Source organism: Pleurodeles waltl, chromosome 9 (assembly GCF_031143425.1).
Source record: "Pleurodeles waltl isolate 20211129_DDA chromosome 9, aPleWal1.hap1.20221129, whole genome shotgun sequence".
NCBI lineage: Eukaryota > Metazoa > Chordata > Amphibia > Caudata > Salamandridae > Pleurodeles > Pleurodeles waltl.
Window position 1 is genome coordinate 714160197 of NC_090448.1, and position 18396 is coordinate 714178592.

The 18396-nt window shown below is 48.4% G+C and overlaps 1 protein-coding gene across 4 annotated transcripts in view; it reads left to right on the forward strand.

Moving 5' to 3' along the window:
• SPTBN2 (spectrin beta, non-erythrocytic 2) overlaps positions 1-18396 on the forward strand; it is an 812320-nt gene that overhangs the window by 710278 nt on the left and 83646 nt on the right. For all 4 annotated transcript variants that reach the window (XM_069207822.1, XM_069207824.1, XM_069207825.1 and 1 more), the window contains one exon: positions 16745-16829. In XM_069207822.1, coding sequence (XP_069063923.1) covers positions 16745-16829 — 85 coding nt within the window. The remainder of the gene's footprint in view (positions 1-16744; positions 16830-18396) is intronic.

An 18396-nucleotide genomic window follows, 5' to 3' on the forward strand; every position in this document is an offset into this window, starting at 1 on the left:
ACTAACCTGCTTCCTCAAGGAGAACTGCACCTTGAACCCTTCCCAATCCGGATTCCGCAACAACCACAGTACCGAAACCGCTGCCACAGACGACATCAGTACCATACTGGACAACAGCGAAACTGCGGCCCTCATCCTCCTGGACTTCACGGCCGCGTTCAACACCGTCTGCCACCACACCCTAGGCTTGTGCATCAGCAATACAGGAATCTGCAACAGAGCTCTGAACTGGGTCACCTCCTATGTCACCGGCAGACCCCAGAGAGTCCACCTCCCCCATTCCTCTCGGAGGCCACCAAAATCATCTGTGGCGTACCCCAGGGTTTGTCCCTCAGCCCGACCCTCTTTAACGTCTACATGGCCCGTTTGCTAACATCCTCTCCCTCACCAAGTACTCTGACCAAGACCAACCTCCATGAAGGAATGAAGGCCATCGCCGAATGGATGAAGAGCAGCTGCCTCAAACTCAGTTCCGACAAGACGGAAGTCCTCATCTTCAGCTCCACCCCCTCCACATGGGATGACTCCCGGTGGCCTGCCACTCTCTGAGCCGCTCCCACTCCCACCGACCACGCACGCAACCTAGGATTCATCTTGGACACCTCATTGTCCATGACCCAGCAAGTCAACGCCATCTCCTCCTCCTCACATGCGCCGAAAGATCTACAAATGGATACCCACCGAAACCAGAAGAACAGTCACCCAAGCCCTTGTAAGCAGCAAACTGGACTATGGCAATGCCCTCTATGCAGGAACCACGGGAAAACTCCAGAAGAGTCTGCACCGCATCCAGAACGCCTCTGCACGCCTCATCCTGGACATACCCCGCCACTGCCACATCACAGACCACCTGAGAAACCTGCACTGGCTCCCAGTCAGCAAGGGATTCACCTTCAAAATCCTCACCCACGCTCACAAAGCACTGCACAACACCGGACCAGAATACCTCAGTAGATGGCTCTTCTTCTACACCCCGACCCAGCATCTCTGCTCCGCCGACCTCGCCATCGCAACCGTCCCACGTGTCCGCAGAATTACAACCGGCGGTGGATCATTCTTGCACCTCGCTGCCAAAAGGTGGAACACTTCCCACCCACCTGCGCCAGACCAGAGACCTCCTTACCTTCAGTAAACTTCTCAAGACCTGGCTGTTAGAGCAGTAGCAGCAACTCCCCTCCCCCCCCCCCCCCCTTCCCCTTTTTCTCCCCCTCCCCCTCCTCAGCGCCTTGAGACCCTCACGGGTGAGTAGTGAGCTTTACAAATTCCTGATTGATTGATTGGTCACTTGAGGGACCTGTGGTCAGTATGAACTGGAAGCTTCCCTTTCTATAGCACGCCATCTCTGTTCCCAGGGAAGTAACCTCCTAGATATGAAGGCTACAGGTTGAGCCAGACCTTCTGCATTGAGGTGTGAAAATACTGCTCCTGCGCCATGCTCTGAGGCATCTGTTTATACAATGAACTCCTTCGAGAAGTAGAGGCCTAGACCACAAGAGCTGTGCACATAGCTTGCTTCAGGGAGTCAAATGCCTTGTGGCATGCCTTCGTCCAATTCCCATTTCTGGGCTGCTTCTTAGAAGTCAGCCCAGTCAAGGGGGCCTCAATGGTGCAGTATCCCTTGACAAACCTCTTATAGTATCCAGTGCGGCCCAGGAATGCTCTGACCTCAGTCTGGGTTTTGGGGAGCTTGCAGGCCATGATAGTCTCAACATTGTCCTGGTGAGGCTGAACCTTACCCCCACCCACCAGGTGTCCCAAGCACATCACTGACCCCTGCCATATCTGGCACTTACTGGCCTGATAGTCAGTCCTGCCTGTTGCAGGGCCTGAAGCACTTCCTAGAGGTGACAAATGTGGTCCTCCCAGCTGCTACTGAAGACGGTTATGTCATCCTAGTAAGTAGCAGAGAAGGCCTCCAATCCAGCAAGAACCCGGTTCACCAGCCTCTGGAAGGTGGCAGGAGCATTTTGTAATACAAAGGGCATGACTGTGAACTGGTAGTAGCCCTCTGAAGTGGAGAAGGCTGACCCCTCCTTGGCACCTTCAGTTAGGGCGATATACCAGTACCCTGATGTAATATCAAAGGTACGTAAGTACTTGGCAATGCCTAACCTGCCAATCAGCTTATCAATCCAGGGGATGGGATGAGCATCAGTTGTGGCTACAGAATTGAGGTTTCTGTTGCCCACACAAAACCTCAGTTCAGGTGTGGTGCCCGGTGGGGCAGCGTTTGGTATCAGAACCACAGGATTGGACCAGGGGCTACTGGAAGGTTCCATCATCCCCAAATCAGCATTGTGGCGACGTTGCTGTTGATGCTGCCCCTCACCTTATCCGACAATCTGTAAGACTTGTGCTTGACAGGGAGGTTGTCCCCTGTGTCCACATCAAGGGTACACAGGTGGGTAATCCCTGGAGTAAGGAATTAAAGAGAGGAGAACTGTTCCACTACTTGGCAACAGCCCCTCAGGAGTCAGAGTGGGGGAAATGATCACTCCTTCCACAGAACCATCGTTCTTCTTGGAGGCTAAGAGGTCAGGCGGAGGTTCAATTTCCTTCTCATCAGCTCCATCAGTCACCAGCCGCATGGTGCCCTCAGGCGCCTCAAAGTGTGATTTGAGGCGATTGATATGAAGCACACAGTTGCCGGGGGCCTTAAGTTCCACCACATAGGTGGCCTCACCCTTCTTGTCATTCACTTTATAGGGCCCCGTCCAGTGATCTTGGAGGGCCCCAGGTTCTACAGGTTCTTTCACCAATAATTTCTGCCCAGGCTGGAACTCTACAGTGGTTGAATTTTTTATTATGCCTTTCATGGTCTTGTTGAACCCTTCAACGAGCTCATTAGCTTGGTGGTGGTAAGGGATAGAGAACTTGTAAGTCACTCCATACATCTTCCACATGGACTATGTGTATGCAGACATGAAGTTGATGCCTCTGTCAGATGCCGCTTCCACCCGGGTCAAAATCCCCACTAGGGATGAGCAGCCCATTGGCTCCAAACCTACACTCCCGTAAATATCCCTAAATTGAGTATTTAGGTGGCCCCCTGACACCATGAACTCAGATTCCACTGACTAAAAAAGAAGAATGACAAAGAAGAGCTGAACAGTGCAAGAACCTATGGGCTCATCCTGCAATTTTGCATCTTCCAAAAGCCTCGGAGGGCCGCCAGCATTTTGCCGACCAACCATCTTCCTTGTAGTAGAGGAGCCACTTCCCTGCAAACTGCAGATGCTGATCGTAACATCCGGTCCACCGATCTGCTGTCCACCGGGTCAGCAGTCACCCAGGAAGAAGTCACTGTGGTCCAGGTCCTTGTGGGGAGACGAGTGGATGCCAAGACCCCCAGGAGTTGCCCTGCACCAATCCACTGGGTACAGGGGCAGTTGCAAGCACCAAGGATTGTTTGTGTCTAGATCAGGCACCACCACCGCTAAAACCGACTTGCCCACTGAGGGACAACAGAGCCGATGATGCTGACCGTGGAAGTGGCCCTACTGTTTACTTTTCTTCCCCCACTGCAGGTCTGACCAAGAACAGTGAACGCCTTTGATGCACAGGAACAGCCAATCATAACCCTCTGCACCCAAGCTTTCTGGACAGGTCCACGAACATTGACTATGCCCTCTTGCTCTCAGGACCTTCACAAAATGACCTCCCCCCCCCCCCCCCCCCCTTTTTGGGGGCTCCCTGACTGGTCCCCAAGTCCTCCTCTGCAGCCTGTTACTAGGTGACTCCCTTCTATGCCAGCAGTGCAGCACGCATGGCTACTGACCCCATCCAGCACCTATAAAACCTGGACACTCCAGGGCAGGTTTAGGAAGCTGGCTATCTATGCAGTGTGCCAATGTCGGGGTACACTATGCAGATAGTACAGGCGACTCTTGGCTGAAAGAGGTTAAAAAAAATCCTAAAAGCTCTCTTTTGTGATTTTGTGGGCGAGCAGTTTAGCTTTATAAGGGGGTAGTGCTAAGCATTTGTTGAACACACAATCAGTAAATGAGACACTCAAGAAGACACTTAAGACCAATTTTAGAAAATAAAATAACACTTTTATACTATTTTTTAGATACCAAAAAATCTTCAGAATAAGTTAAATACTGTTTGAGATAGCAATTTTCAGAAACAAAGAAAATACTGTTGTCAGATTTGAGGCCTGAGCCTCCAACACCGCAACGTTATCCTATGGAGATAACGTATACTGCACAGGGCCACTTGCAAATGACTTACAGGGCTGTTCTTCTGGACTTAAGGTAAGTAGGGGCCAAGATCTCTAGAACCACAAGCAGTTTCGGATTACCTGCCCTGGTGTACTCAAGTGCAGAGATGATCCTAGCAGTGGTAGCCTCAGACGCTTTGCATTGAAGTCAAAGGGAGCAGTACCTGGAAGAAAAGGACCTGCAGGTGGCGACTGAGTGACCAGTCTAGCTGAACCTAAAGGGGGGTCTTGGTTCTTGAGTGTCTCATCTCTGCAGATATGTCGGTTTCAATGACCACAGGCTTGGGGGCGTAGCTGTTTTGTCTGGCAGGTCACTGACATTACAGGTTATCACTTCTTTCAGGTAGACGCAGATAGTAGCGCCACTCTCGGTGCTGGCCTTGGTGATGCAGATGTCTTCCGTCGGTAGGTCAGACTCAGCAGTGTTAGTGTCCGGACTGGATGCTAAACAAGCCTTGGTGCTTGAAACTGACTGGGGTACTCCGGGTATTGGTGCAGGCAGGCTCTGCGCAGGCTGAGCATCTTAAAAACTATCTAGGTCGACGGGGTTGCACTCCTGGACACTCTAGAATCTCTTCCTGACGAGTTGCTCCCTAAGTGGACCTGAATGGTCAGCAAAATGGTTAACTGGACAGTCACAGTTGGCACGTGCTGGTGCAATGAAGTGGCTTCTCTACTCCAAGGGACTGGAAGTGCTGGCAGCCCTCCAAGGCTCTGGGTGGATGCACAGCTGCAGGACGAGTCAAGTCTTTTCAATTGTTGGGACAGCAGCAGGTAGGCATCGTTTTGTGCCAAGTCCACAGCCTTTCCTCAGTTATCATCACTATTATTATTATTATTGCTGTTTTGTAAAGCACACAGTTACCCAAAAGTTGGTTTCCCAGTGCTAGGCCTTCTCAGGGTATGATTATCCAAAAAGTACTGTTGGCCCACTTCAGCTTGGCCTAGGCAGCACAGGTGTAGTGGTGCTTTCCGGTGTCAGGTTTTGGCGGTCCGAGGTCCTCCCATGTCTCTCGGGGTGCCTGCAAGATGCAGGGAAGCAGCTCCACTGCTCCACAGGAGTTCCTGGGACTTTGTGGAAGGCAGGCAGTCGTCCAGGCTTTTGGAGGCACAGCAGCTTGCAGAATGTAACAACTTTGGCACAAATTAGCAGGAACAGCAGACAGCTCTGCAGGGCTGGGGCCAAGTCAGGTGCTTCTTTTTCTGGCTTTGCTTTTTGCGGCTTTTGGGTGTCCTTCTTCGTAGATCAGCAGGAATTTGCTTTCCTGGTGCCAGGGGCTCCCTTCAATATGGAAATCTGTGGCGATTCGGGGAGTGAAGGTTAGTAGGCAATGGTCTTCTTGCCCCTGGGGTCACTATACCCCCGTATGACTACTTCCTTTGGGAAGTAGGCATAACCCTGTCCCAGAGTTCTTAAATCTGGCAGTACTAAAGTGGCAGATTTCTAAATGTTGTGCTCAAATCAGGCAGCGCACCTTAGGGGTGGGACTGACCTGAGGGTTGAACACACCTTGCTGAATATTCTGATTCTTTACCTTTTGAATTTCCCCAGGCGTCAGTCTGTATCTGGAGATTTTTCGTGAGCAGTACCCCTGCGCGCCATTAAGTGCTGTCAATCTGCTCTGCGTCTGTCTTCTGCAACATTCGCACCACATATGACGTCGCTGGTCCTATATGGTGCCCCCAGCGCACTGAAGTCAGTTCTTTTCTTTCTGCACTAGCCAGCGCTGATCTAAAGGGAGCTACTCCTCACTCAATTTTTGACTAGCCTTTTTTCGACTTTTCTCAACATTGTTTTGAGTTTTATAACTCCTGGTGTGTCGAGGATGTCCTCTAGGAAGACATGGTTCAATCCCTGTGGGTCCCGTCATCGGGTGATGTCGGTGACGGATCCGCACCTTGTGTTCCTTTGGTATCTGGAGAACGACCATGACCCAAAGTCGTGTTCTGAGTGCGGAGCCATGAATCCAAAGGGTTTGAGGGAGCTGTCCCTAAAGCTGAATGTGGTCAGCCCCACGTAAGTCCCTGTCTCAGTCGAGAGGAAGGTCTTGGGATCGGTCGCAGAGCCCCCCATCTTCTTCATCCCGTTCCAAGTCCTTGGGATGTTCAGGTAGGTCGAGGCATAAGAAGAAGTCAAGGAAGGCTAAAAGTTCTTCAGTTTCACCCAGTCAGTCGGCCAATGAGGGAAAAGAAGCATCGTTGACCGAGGCCTCAATCTGCGGAGCCTGTGTCTGGGCCACCTTTGCTCTTCCCCGAGTTTCCGGGACCCCTGAGCGGCCGCTGCCCAGCTGAAAGAGTTTTATGATGCCATGCGCCTCATCTTTGGGCAGTCTGACTCCGCTGGCACGCCTTTCGGCCTTGATGAGTCAGAAAGTGCTCATTCTGGTTCCCCGCCGGCAGCTTTGGCCTTGGCTCCAAAGGACATCCATGGATCCATTTGTAGGTCCAAACTGGCACCGGTCGTACCACAACGACCTTTCCCAGCACCAGTTCTGATGTTGATGCTCCCATCGCCTCCCATGCCCCTGGCACAGAGCCGAATGGGCAACTTACTTCTCCGACTCTGGTGCTGGCAGGGGCATAGCCCCCTATGTCGGACTCTGAGCCTTATTGTTATGTTCTAGGTTATAGTGATTAAGGGGAGGGGTCGCTGGACCCTTTAGAATACCAGCTCTACCACCCTATGGACTGTCGTACAGACCTAGATGAAGCCAGTGGACTCTATACTTTCCCTGATTCTGGGATGCTCTCTCCCACTATAGTGTCTTCGAAGGAGGGCGATTCATATTCAATGGTGGTGCGGAGAGCAGCTGAGATCCTGGACCTTGAGCTGCCTTTGGTGGCAGTCAAGACTAACCTCCTGACAGAGGTGCTTCAGCTTGGGGCTTCATCCTCTGAACCCCTTCTCCGTTTTAATGAAGCCCTTACAGACACCCTTCTGGGTACTTGTTCATAACCCAGCACAGGGGCTTCTGTAAACAGGACAATTGCCCGCTGCCATTGCCCAGCACCGGGTGGCCCAGGTTTCCTGATGCAACACCCCACCCCTGAGATCTTTGTTATCCGAGCATCCACTTCTCTGGGCGCGTTCCCTTCCGCACCCTTGGATAGAGAATCCAAGAGGCTGGCCTCATTTGGGAAGAAGATGTCTTCTTCCGCTAGCCTGGCATTGGGGTCCATGAACACAGCATGCCTTTTGGGCCGGTATTTCCACACGCTGTGGCTGCCACAATTACTGGTGCAGGCCCGGGCTGTACTTTCGCAAGCAGTTGCCTATGGTAGTGATGCAGCAAAGTTCACGATCCAATGTGGACTGAACATGACTATCTCACTGAGCTGAGTGGTTGCGTTGACATTGGTCTCTAGGCACCACGCCTGGTTGAGGAACCTCTGGCTTTTCTAGGGATGTGCAGGCTAACCCTATGAACATGCCCTTTGAAGGGACATGTCTCTTTGCTCAAGCGCTTCAAGGATTCTTGTGCTATGGCCAGGTCCTTGGGCCTCACAACAACCCCTCGCCCCCTCAGTCTGCTTTTCACCCCTTTTGTGGCTACAGAAGGGGAGCCCAGCCGTGTCAGTTCCCCTCCAGCCACTGTTCCACGCACGCTGCCCACCTTCTGTGTTGACAGGGACATGGGATCCACCGTCCTTGTGGATGAGGGAGCCAGTGTTCTGGCCAGTCCACTCCCCACCCAACCCCCACAGCTGCCTCCAAACCTTCTGAGTCTGACAGCTCCCCACCAGGGACCAGTCAGAGGCAGGATCCACCATCACCTGCTCCGCTGGCAGACTATCATGTTGGACAGGTGGGTTTTGCGGATAGTTCGAAGGGGCTACTCCCTCCCCTTTGAGACTACCCTTCCATCCATGCCACCATCTTATGATCGAATGACCAAGGATGACGAAGCAGGTATGGCTCATTTGGCCAAGGGAGCCCTGGAGATGGTCCCTGTGCCAGAAGTAAGTTGTGGTTGTTACTCCCGCTACGTTCTGGTGCCCAAAAAGGACAAGGGCCTCCACCTTATCCTAGACCTTTGGTCCCTCAATCACTTTCTCAAAAAGGAGAAGTTCTAACTGCTCACTCTGGCTCAGGTTTTATCTGCCCTGGACCCAGGAGACTGGATGGTAGCGTTAGACTTGCAGGGCACTTTTCTCCATATCCCTGTCTCATCTGCCCTCAGACGTTACTTGCAGTTCAAAGTCGGCCACAAGCACATTCAGTTCACTGTGCTCCCTTTTGGCCTTACCAACACCCTTAGTGTGTTCCCCAAAATGATGACGGTGGTCACAGCCCATCTGCGCAGGTCAGGAGTTTCAGTCTTCCCCTATCTCGATGACTGGCTGTTGAAGGCGAGCTCACCCCAGGCTGTCATCTCCCAACTCCTGACTACAGCAGTCCTTCTGAATTTGCTAGGGTTCACTATAAATGTGCCAAAGTCACACCAGCTCCCTTTCATCAGAATTGTTTTGGACAGCAGTTTCAGGGTTATCCTCCTGAGCGGCAAGTCCAGGATATTCAGGCTACGATATCAATGTTTCGGCCTCTATCCTGCATATCTGTGAGAATTACTCTGAGGCTGCTGGGCCTCATGGCCTCCTGCATCTAGCTGGTGACACATGCCAGATGGCGTATGTGGACTCTGCAGGGGGACTTGAAGTTCCAGTTGGTGCAGCATCAGGGAATCTCTCCGACATGGTCCAGATCTCAGAGTGAACTGCGCGAGTTCTGCAGTTGTGGCTAACGAAAAGCGATTGGGGCACAGGCAGATCCCTCTCCCTTTCCCCAACCAGATCTGACAGTAGTGACAGATGAGTTACTCCTGTGATGGGGCGGCCAACTGGGAGAGGCGGAGATCAGAGGAGTCTGGTCTCCTTAGGAGTCCGAATTCCACATCAACCTGTTGGAGCTCCTGGCGATCAGACTGGCATTGAAAGCATTTCTTCCGTGTAAGAGCCTACTTTTGGCTCCGAGGCTGCCTTTTTCGGTACCAAAGGTTTGGAAACAGTCTTTTTCGGTTCCAAAACAACTTTCTTTACCTTGGGTGTGTCGAACTCTCGGGGTCGAGATCATTCGGAGCCGGAATCTCGACCGGAGTCGGATGTCTTCGGCAGTTGTGAGGCCTTTTTCGGTGCCGATGGTTGGTCACCGTGTTTTCGATGGGTAAAGCCATGGCCTGTTGGCGGTGGCATTCCCTTGGCCTTTATGATTTTGGAGTGAGTCTTGGACGGGGCAGTTTTACTCACAGTTTTCTGCGTTGTCGTCGGTTGCTCACTTTCGGAGTCGTCTGAGTCCATTTCTTGTATGGAGATTCTTTCCTCCTCTTCGACGTCGATCTTTTCTGTCAGTGTTGACGCCATTTGCAGTCTTCTGGCTCTTCGATCGCACAGGGTCTTTTTCGATCGAAATGCCCGGCAGGCCTCGCAGGTATCCTCCCTGTGTTCCAGTGATAGACACAGGTTACAGACCAAGTGTTGGTCTGTATAAGGATACTTCGCGTGGCAATTCGGGCAGAAGCGGAAGGGGGTCCGGTCCATTAGTTTCGACGATGGACGTGGTCGGGCCGACCAGGCCCCGCTAAAGAGTGGAAGCCCCGAAGGGCCGTCGGAGCGCTTCTTCTATCAGTGTCGATATCCTAACACTAAACCGGTACCGAGCGCAAACAATACCGTCAAATTTTTCGATAATTAGCTAACTTTCCCGATTCGAAATACGGAGCGAAGAGGAACACGTCCGAACCCGATGGCGGAAAGAAAACAATCTAAGATGGAGTCGACGCCCATGCGCAATGGAATCGAAATGGGAGGAGTCCCTTGGTCTCGTGACTCGAAAAGACTTCTTCGAAGAAAAACAACTTGTAACACTCCGAGCCCAACACCAGATGGCGGACTGTGCACAGCATGTGAATCTGCAGCAACTAATGCCACGAACAGATGTACACTGGGTAAGTGACATTTTCCATATATGTATATATGTTCGATGGGATGTGTAGCTGCAGATATACAAACTCTGCGCATCCTGCCATTTAGTGTTGGGCTCGGAGTGTTACAAGTTGTTTTTCTTCGAAGAAGTCTTTATTCGAGTCACTGGATCGAGTAACTCCTCCTCTCGGTGATAGTGCGCATGGGCATCGACTCCTTTGTTAGATTGTTTTCTTTCCGCCGTCGGGTTCGGACGTTTTCTCCTCTCGCTCCGGAACTTCCTATTCGGAAACTTTATATTCACTTTATTATACTGTCAGTATTGTTTCGACCGCGTTTACATCTGCAATCGATCCAATAGTACTGTTGGAATCAAGAAAGTACCCTTTCAGGCGCTTGTGTCCTTCTTGCACCTGTTCAGGCCTACCACGCCATAGCCTTATGGATCGGACTCCATTCAGATCCTGTCCTCGACGCCATGCAAAATTCCCTTATACTGCCCAGCACGTGGTATGTAATCTTTGCCTTTCTCCTGAACATCGAGAACAGGATTGTGAAGCTTGCTATTCTTTTCAGTCCAAAAAGACACTGCGTGACCGAAGAGCAAGAAGACTTGAAATGGCAACGTAATCTACAGAGTCCACCGACACCTTAGAGGAGGAGCAGACACAGACGGCTGTTTCGATTCAAGATTCCGACTCCGAACCAGGATCAGAAGACAACAGCCAGCTGATCACAGCGGCACAGCATGAGAGTACACCTGCCCCTATTCCCACACAAAAATCTAGCAAGGCTTTGGTTGCATCACTGCTGGAAAGCCATGGTTCCACCCGAAAGAAAGTTGACGGCGACCGGCCCTTGGGTTCGGCACCGAAAAAGGCCAAGTTACCCCATCAACAGGCCACACCTGAGACTAGCAAAATAATAAGAAGCTCTGCCTCCGAGAGGAGGTGACGCCTACAATCTTCAGATCTGAAATTACAGCATCCGGCTTTGGAGCCGAAACCTCGGCCGCTATCTTCAGGACCAAAAAAACTCAGAACCGCTTCGGAGTCGAAAACATCCTTCTACACAGAAGAGACAGGACTTTTGAGCCGTCTAAAAAATATGCCCAAACCAGCCAGTGAACAATCCTCTTAGGGCACAAAGACAACAGAATATCAAATAGAGGAATCTGATATCCAACCAATTTTGGAGGTTATGGACAGTAAGCAGAGAGGAATACACATTCACAAAGAGACTGGAACAATTATTGCTTCTCCACCTCCACAGACTAAAAGGAAGCTGGCATTTCAAGAGACTCTTAATACTGCTCCACCACCAGCAAAAAAAATTAAGAGAAAGGAGAAGCTATCACCTCTCCAGCTTTCTCCACCACATTCGACACAGCTTTCATTTTCTCCACCACCTACTACCGCTCTACAAATACCGTCACCATCACACTCTCACACCTACTCACAGTGAGATACAGTGGACCCTTGCGACTTGTATGACTCAGACCCCATACCGTCCAATGATCCTGATCTTTATCCTACTAAACCTTCATATCTAGCTGCATACCATGGGGTTCAAATGCATGCAGAACCTTTGCAAGAGGATTTCCTTTTTAATACATTATCCTCGCCCCATAAAACTACCAGTGCTTACCAATGCTTCCTGGTATGCTCAGACGCGCAGACGATATATTCAAAGAACCAGTCAAAGCTAGGGATCTAACCCCAAGAAATGATTTTAAAAAATATAAGCCTGCACAACAAACCCAGTCTACATTACCCCACCAGATTCTATTGTGGTCAGTGCAGCCAGAAAACAGGCTAATAGTTAGTCTTCGTGGGATACACCACCTCCTGACAAGGAAAGTAGGAAGTTTGATGCTGTGGGGAAAAGGGTAGCTACACAAGCAGCCAACCAGTGGCATATTGCCTATTCCCAGGCCCTGTTGGCAGGGCACATTGGGATGAAATGGAAGAATTATTGCAGTACCCACCCAAGGAACACCACAAGAGAGCGCAGCAAATTGTTGAAGAGGGGCAGGCTATTACAAATAACCAAATTAGATCTACCCTAGACGCAGCTGACACTGCATCTAGAAGTATTAATACTAGCATGATAATCCGATGACATGCATAGCTAAGGTCCTCTGGTTTTAAACCCGAAATACAGCAGGCAGTGCTTAACATGCCTTTCAATAAACAACATCTCTTTGGACCTGAAGTAGATACTACTATTGAGAAACTCTGAAAGGATTCAGATACTGCAGAAGCCATAGGAGCCCTACATACCACACCTTTTTGAGGTTCCTTTCGGAAACAACAGTTTAGGGGCGGTTTTAAACCCCAAACTACAGAGGCTTCCACTTCCCATCCAAAACAAACGCAGCAGTATTATTCAAGATGGTAATTTAGAGGTTCTAACAGAGGGAAAAACTTTAGAACCAGAGGAAAGTTTACTGCCTCAAAATAATACCACACCCACAAAACAATGACTTCCCAAACATCCCACAATCCCACACATCTCCTGTGGGAGGAAGACTGCAACAATTCCACTCTCACTGGCAAAACATCACCACAGATCAGTGGGTACTTTCAATTATCTGCAATGGTTATGGACTAGAACTCATCTCCACCAAACATTCCCTCTCGTTCTCAAAGACTCTCTCCAGAACACACTGTTCTACTACAACAAGAAGTACAATCTCTATTACTAAAACGGGCAATAGAAATGGTTCCCATCTCACAGCAAGGGAAAGGAGTATATTCAGTATACTTCCTTATACCAAAAAAAGGATGGTACTCTCAGACCCATTCTAGATCTCAGACCTCTAAATCTATATATCCTGTCAGAACATTTTCACATGGTCACTCTACAGGACGTCATTCCCCTACTACAAAAACATGATTACATGACTGCATTAGATCTCAAGGACGCCTACTTCCATATTCCCATACATCCAGCTCATCACAAGTACTTAAGGTTCGTAATATCAGGCAACCACTACCAATTCAAAGTACTACCCTTCGGGATAACAACAGCTCCAAGGGTCTTCACAAAATGCCTAGCTGTTGTAGCATCTCACCTCAGAAAGCAACACATACCTGTCTTCCCTTATCTAGACGATTGGCTAATAAAATGTAGCACTATTCTACAGTGTCAACAACACACTCAATACACAATAGATAACCTACACACATTAGGGTTCACAATCAATTACCAGAAATCTCATCTTCAACCAGCACATATTCAACCTTATCTAGCTGCAATTCTCAATACTTAAAAAGCATTAGCCTATCCAAATCAACAGAGAATACCAGATTTTCAATACCTCATATCACAAATCCAAGTCAATAAAACCTACACAGTAAGATTTATCATGAAACTATTGGGAATGATGGCATCATGTATAACAGTAGTACCGCATGCAAGATTTAGCATGAGACCACTGCAACAGTGTTTCTCACAATAATGATCTCAGGCACAGGGTCAGTTACAGGATCTAGTGTTGTTAGACCGCCAAACTTACAAATCTCTGCAATGGTGGAATAACAACAACTTAACAAAAGGGCGGTCCTTTCAAGACCCAGTGCCACACACCATAATTACAACAGATGCGTCAATGACAGGTTGGGGAGCTCATCTCAACAGCCTAACCATACATGGAGAATGGGCTCAACACAATCAACTTACCACATAAACCACTTGGAATGATTAGCTGTGTTCTTGGCCATCAAAGCATTTCTACCTCAGATCACACACAAGACAGTCTTAACTGACAACATGACAACAATGTATTATCTGAAAAAACAAGGGGGGTGACATTCATCCCAATTGTCTCTTCTAGCTCAAACGATATGGAAATGGGCAATTCACAGTCAGATGGACTTACTAGCGTAATACATCCCAGGGATACACAACCAGCTAGCAGACCTTCTAAGCAGGATGCAGCAACAAATACACAAGTAGGAGATTCACCCACAGGTACTTCAACATTACTTTCAAATGTGGTGAACACCAGACATAGACCTTTTCGCAACAAGCAAAAACGCAAAATGCCAAAACTTCGCATCCAGAAACCCACACCCTCAGTCCAAGGGCAATGCTCTATGGATCATCTGGTCAGGGATATTTGCTTACGCTTTTCCCCCTCTCCTGTTAATTCCATTTCTGGTCAACAAAACGCATCACACCTCTCTCACCATGATACTCATAGCTCCCACATGGGCACGCCAACACTGGTACACAACACTCCTGGATCTGTCAGTAGTGCCCCATCACAAACTTCCAAACAGACCAGTTCTGTTAACACAGAACAAAGGTCAAATCAGGCATCCCAGTCCCAGTGTACTCAACTTAGCTATTTGGCTACTGAAGTCCTAGAGTTTGGATATTTACAGCTTCCATTAGAATGTATGAATGTTCTAAAACAAGCACGTAAACCAACAACCAGACAATGCTATGCAAATAAGTGGAAACTGTTTTTATACTACTGCCAACCTAAAAACATAGATCCACTTAAAGCATCAGTACAAGATATTGTGTGCTATTTGCTTTATTGACAAAAGGCAAGCTTAGCTTTTTCCTCTATTAAAATTCATCTAACAGCCATATCAGCATACCTACAAACCATACAGATTCCTTCTCTCATTAGAGTTCCTGTTATAAAAGCATTTATGGAAAGACTTAAACGCATTATTCCACCCAGAACTCCACCAGCTCCTGCATGGAATCTTAATATTGTACTCACAAGACTAATGCCCCCCCCCCCCATTCGAGCCCATGCACTCCAGTGACATTCAATTTCTCACATGGAAGGTTGATTTCTTAGTAGCAATTACTTCATTAAGAAGAGTAAGTGAAATTCAGGCTTTTACTCTAGAGGAACCGTTCTTTCAAGTACACAAACACAAAGTAGTACTTAGGACAAACCCAAATGTTTTACCTAAAGTGGTTTCAACTTTTCACATTAATCAGTCAGTGGAATTGCCAGTTTTCTTTCCACAGCCAGATTCAGTTGCTGAAAGAGCTCTTCACACTTTCGAGCTCAAAAGAGCTCTCATGTATTATATAGACAGAAGAATTTAGAAAATTAAAACAACTTTTTGTGGCTTTTCAACATCCTTATAAAGGGAATCCTATTACAAAACAAGGATTAGCCAGATGGATAGTAAAGTGTATTCAAACTTGCTATCTTAAAGCTAAAAGGCAACTATTAGTAACTCCTAAAGCACATTCTACTAGAAAGAAAGGAGCTTTAATGACAATTTAAGGAAATATACCAATGACAGACATATGTAAAGCAGCCACATGGTACATACTACCCACATTTACTAAATATTACTGTGTGGCTGTGCTGTCTCGCCAACAAGCAAATGTTGGTCAAGCAGTGCTTAAAACACTATTCCAAACTACCCCAACTCCTACAGGCTAGCCACAGCTTACTTAGGAGGGGCAAGCTTTTCGGTCTGTGCACAGCATATGTATGTGCAGCTACACATGCCACTGAATGGAAAATGTCACTTAACCAGTGTACATCTGTTCATGGCATGTAGTGTTGTAGATTCACATGCGCCCTCCGTCCTCTACGGAAGCTTGTAGCCGTTGTAGTTCTTTATTATGTAAATATGTATATACATTGCTTGGACATCTTTACTTACTATATATTTGTACATATACAATTCTTCACTCCTTACTTTACCCTCCTGCGGGAAAACAATCTAACAAAGGAATGCCCATGCGCACTATCAACAAGAAGAGGAGTCACTCAGTCTTGTGACTCGAAAAAGCTTCTTTGAAGAAAAGCAACTTAACACTCCGAGCCCAACACTAGATGGCTATATATGATCAGCATGTGAATCTGTAGCGCTACAAGCCACGAACAAATGTACACTGGGTAAGTGACATTTTCCATTTGTGTCACTGAAATAAAGTACCTTTATTTTTGTAACACTGTGTGGTTCTTTCATGTGTGTAAGTGCTGTGTGACTATAAGTGGTATTGCATAAGTTTTGCATGTCTCCTAGATGAGTCTTGACTGCTCATCCACAGCTACCTCTAGAGAGCCTGGCTTCCTAGACACTGACTACACCTCACTAATAAGGGATACCTGGACCTGATATAAGGTGGTTAATAACTTAGGTACTCACCACACACCAGGCCAGCTTCCTACAATGTTAAAGCACATTAGTGTGGTATTTTTGCCTCAATGTAAAAATTTATAACTCAAACAGTGCCTACCTAATCCTGAAGATTTGGGTGTCTAAAATAATATAAAAAACAATGCTATTTTTCTAAATTGGTCTTGAGTTTCTTCTCGAGTATGTGTATTCAACAAATGCTTAGCACTACCCTCTGATAAGCCTAAACTGCCTGCCCACACTACCACAAAAGAGAGCGTTTAGGATTATAAATCGAACCCCCGTAAGCCAATAAGGGTTTCCTGTACTATATGCATAGTGTACCGCTGCATTCGGTACACTGCATAGCTGGCCAGCTTCCTACAGAATGTACAAATAAAAGTAAGATTTGGGAAAGTACCATGCTTTGGTTTTAAAGTCCTGAACATGGATCCTTGTGCACTCTCCGTTTCTACCTGTTTTATTTGTTCAGATTTCAGAAAAGCTGTTGCAGCTGCAGGATCGGCGGAAGGAGACCAATGACAAGTGGAAAGACAAGATGAACTGGCTGCAAATAGGTAAGCACATCTGGTTTATGACAACACTATCTGCTACCGGAGAGGGTGGCATGCAATCGAGGGTTAACCAAACATTAAGTTGTGATAGACTTCTAGCTACAGATTCCTTACCTTTGGATTTCTTCCTCGATGTCAGACTGGATCCGAAATACTTTTCGTGAGTACCCCTGCACACTGGAAGGTGGCATCGGTCGGCTCTACTTGTTGGCGTCTGCACTGGAACTGACATCCGCTTCACCTATGTAATGGCCACCTCGGCGTGGTGACATCAGTTCTTTACTTTCCGCCCCAGCCAATGCAAATCTAGAGAAGAGCTACCCCTCTGACTTTTTGTCCACGTTTGTGAAGTTTATCCTCCTGGTGTGTGTGGATATCATCAAGGAGGACCCGCGGTGCCTGTCAACGTGCCATGTCTGTAACGGACCCTCACCTCATGTGTATATGATGTCTGGAGCACGACCATGACTCCAAGTTGTGCTCCGAATGCCGGACCATGGCACCAAAGGCTTTTGAGGCAGCAGTCCTTAAAGCTTCTAGTGGCCCACCAGGTGACTTCACATTGCTCGAGTCCTTTGAGGTCTTTGCCCCAAATGAGAAGAAGGTCCCTGAATATTTCAAGTAGCCCCAAGTCCTCTTTGTGCTATTCCAAGTTGTTGTTACATTCAGGTAAGAGGCACAAAATACACAAATAGTCGAAGCGCGCTTCGACCTTTCATCCGTCAGCTGACGCGATGAATTAACATTGGAGTTCAAGGCATGATTCTTCAGAGCCTTCACTAGGGCCAACTCCGTGCCGCTCCAGCTTTATGGCAGCCAAAGTGACTCCCTCTCAAATAACAAATATTTGTGAAGCCATGTGCCTCATTTTTGAGTGGGCTGAACCCTCTGGAACGCCTTCTGGTCCCTTGGTATCAGAGGCCCACCTGGTTCTACACCGGCAGCTCTGACCCCGGCTCTGATGGACATCCATGGATCCAATAATGGTTCCAGACCAGTGCCAGTCGGACCACTGCAAACCTTTTCTGGCATTGGTCCCGCCACTGATGCTCTCAGCGCCCACAAGCGGGACAAGCCCCCTTGTGATTCCCAAACCAACATCCTGATGGAGGTGCTGCAACCAGGAGCTTCCTACCTCTGAACCCCAGCTCCCTTTCAACAAAGCCCTCACTGACCTCCTTCTGGGAACCTGGTCCAAGCCCAGCACAGAGGCTCCAGTGAATAGGATGATTGCCCACCACCTACCCCAAGGGTACAAGCTTCTACTTAAATGACACATTTCCTGCACACCCGGGCAGGGAATCCAAGAGGCTGGATAGTGTGGGTAAGAAAATGTTTTCTTCCGACAGCCTTATATTGCGGTCAGTGAACACTGCATGTTTTTTGGGCTGCTATTCCCACACGCTGTGGGACATGGTTGCGCAAGTGCTGCCACAAGTCCTGGCTGAGGCCTGGGCCATTATCTCCCAAGCAGTCAAGGACGGGAGAGATGCAGCTAAGTTCACTATACGCTGTGGTTTGGACTTTACCAACTCGCTGGGCAGATCGGTTTGCACGACGGTGGCACTCG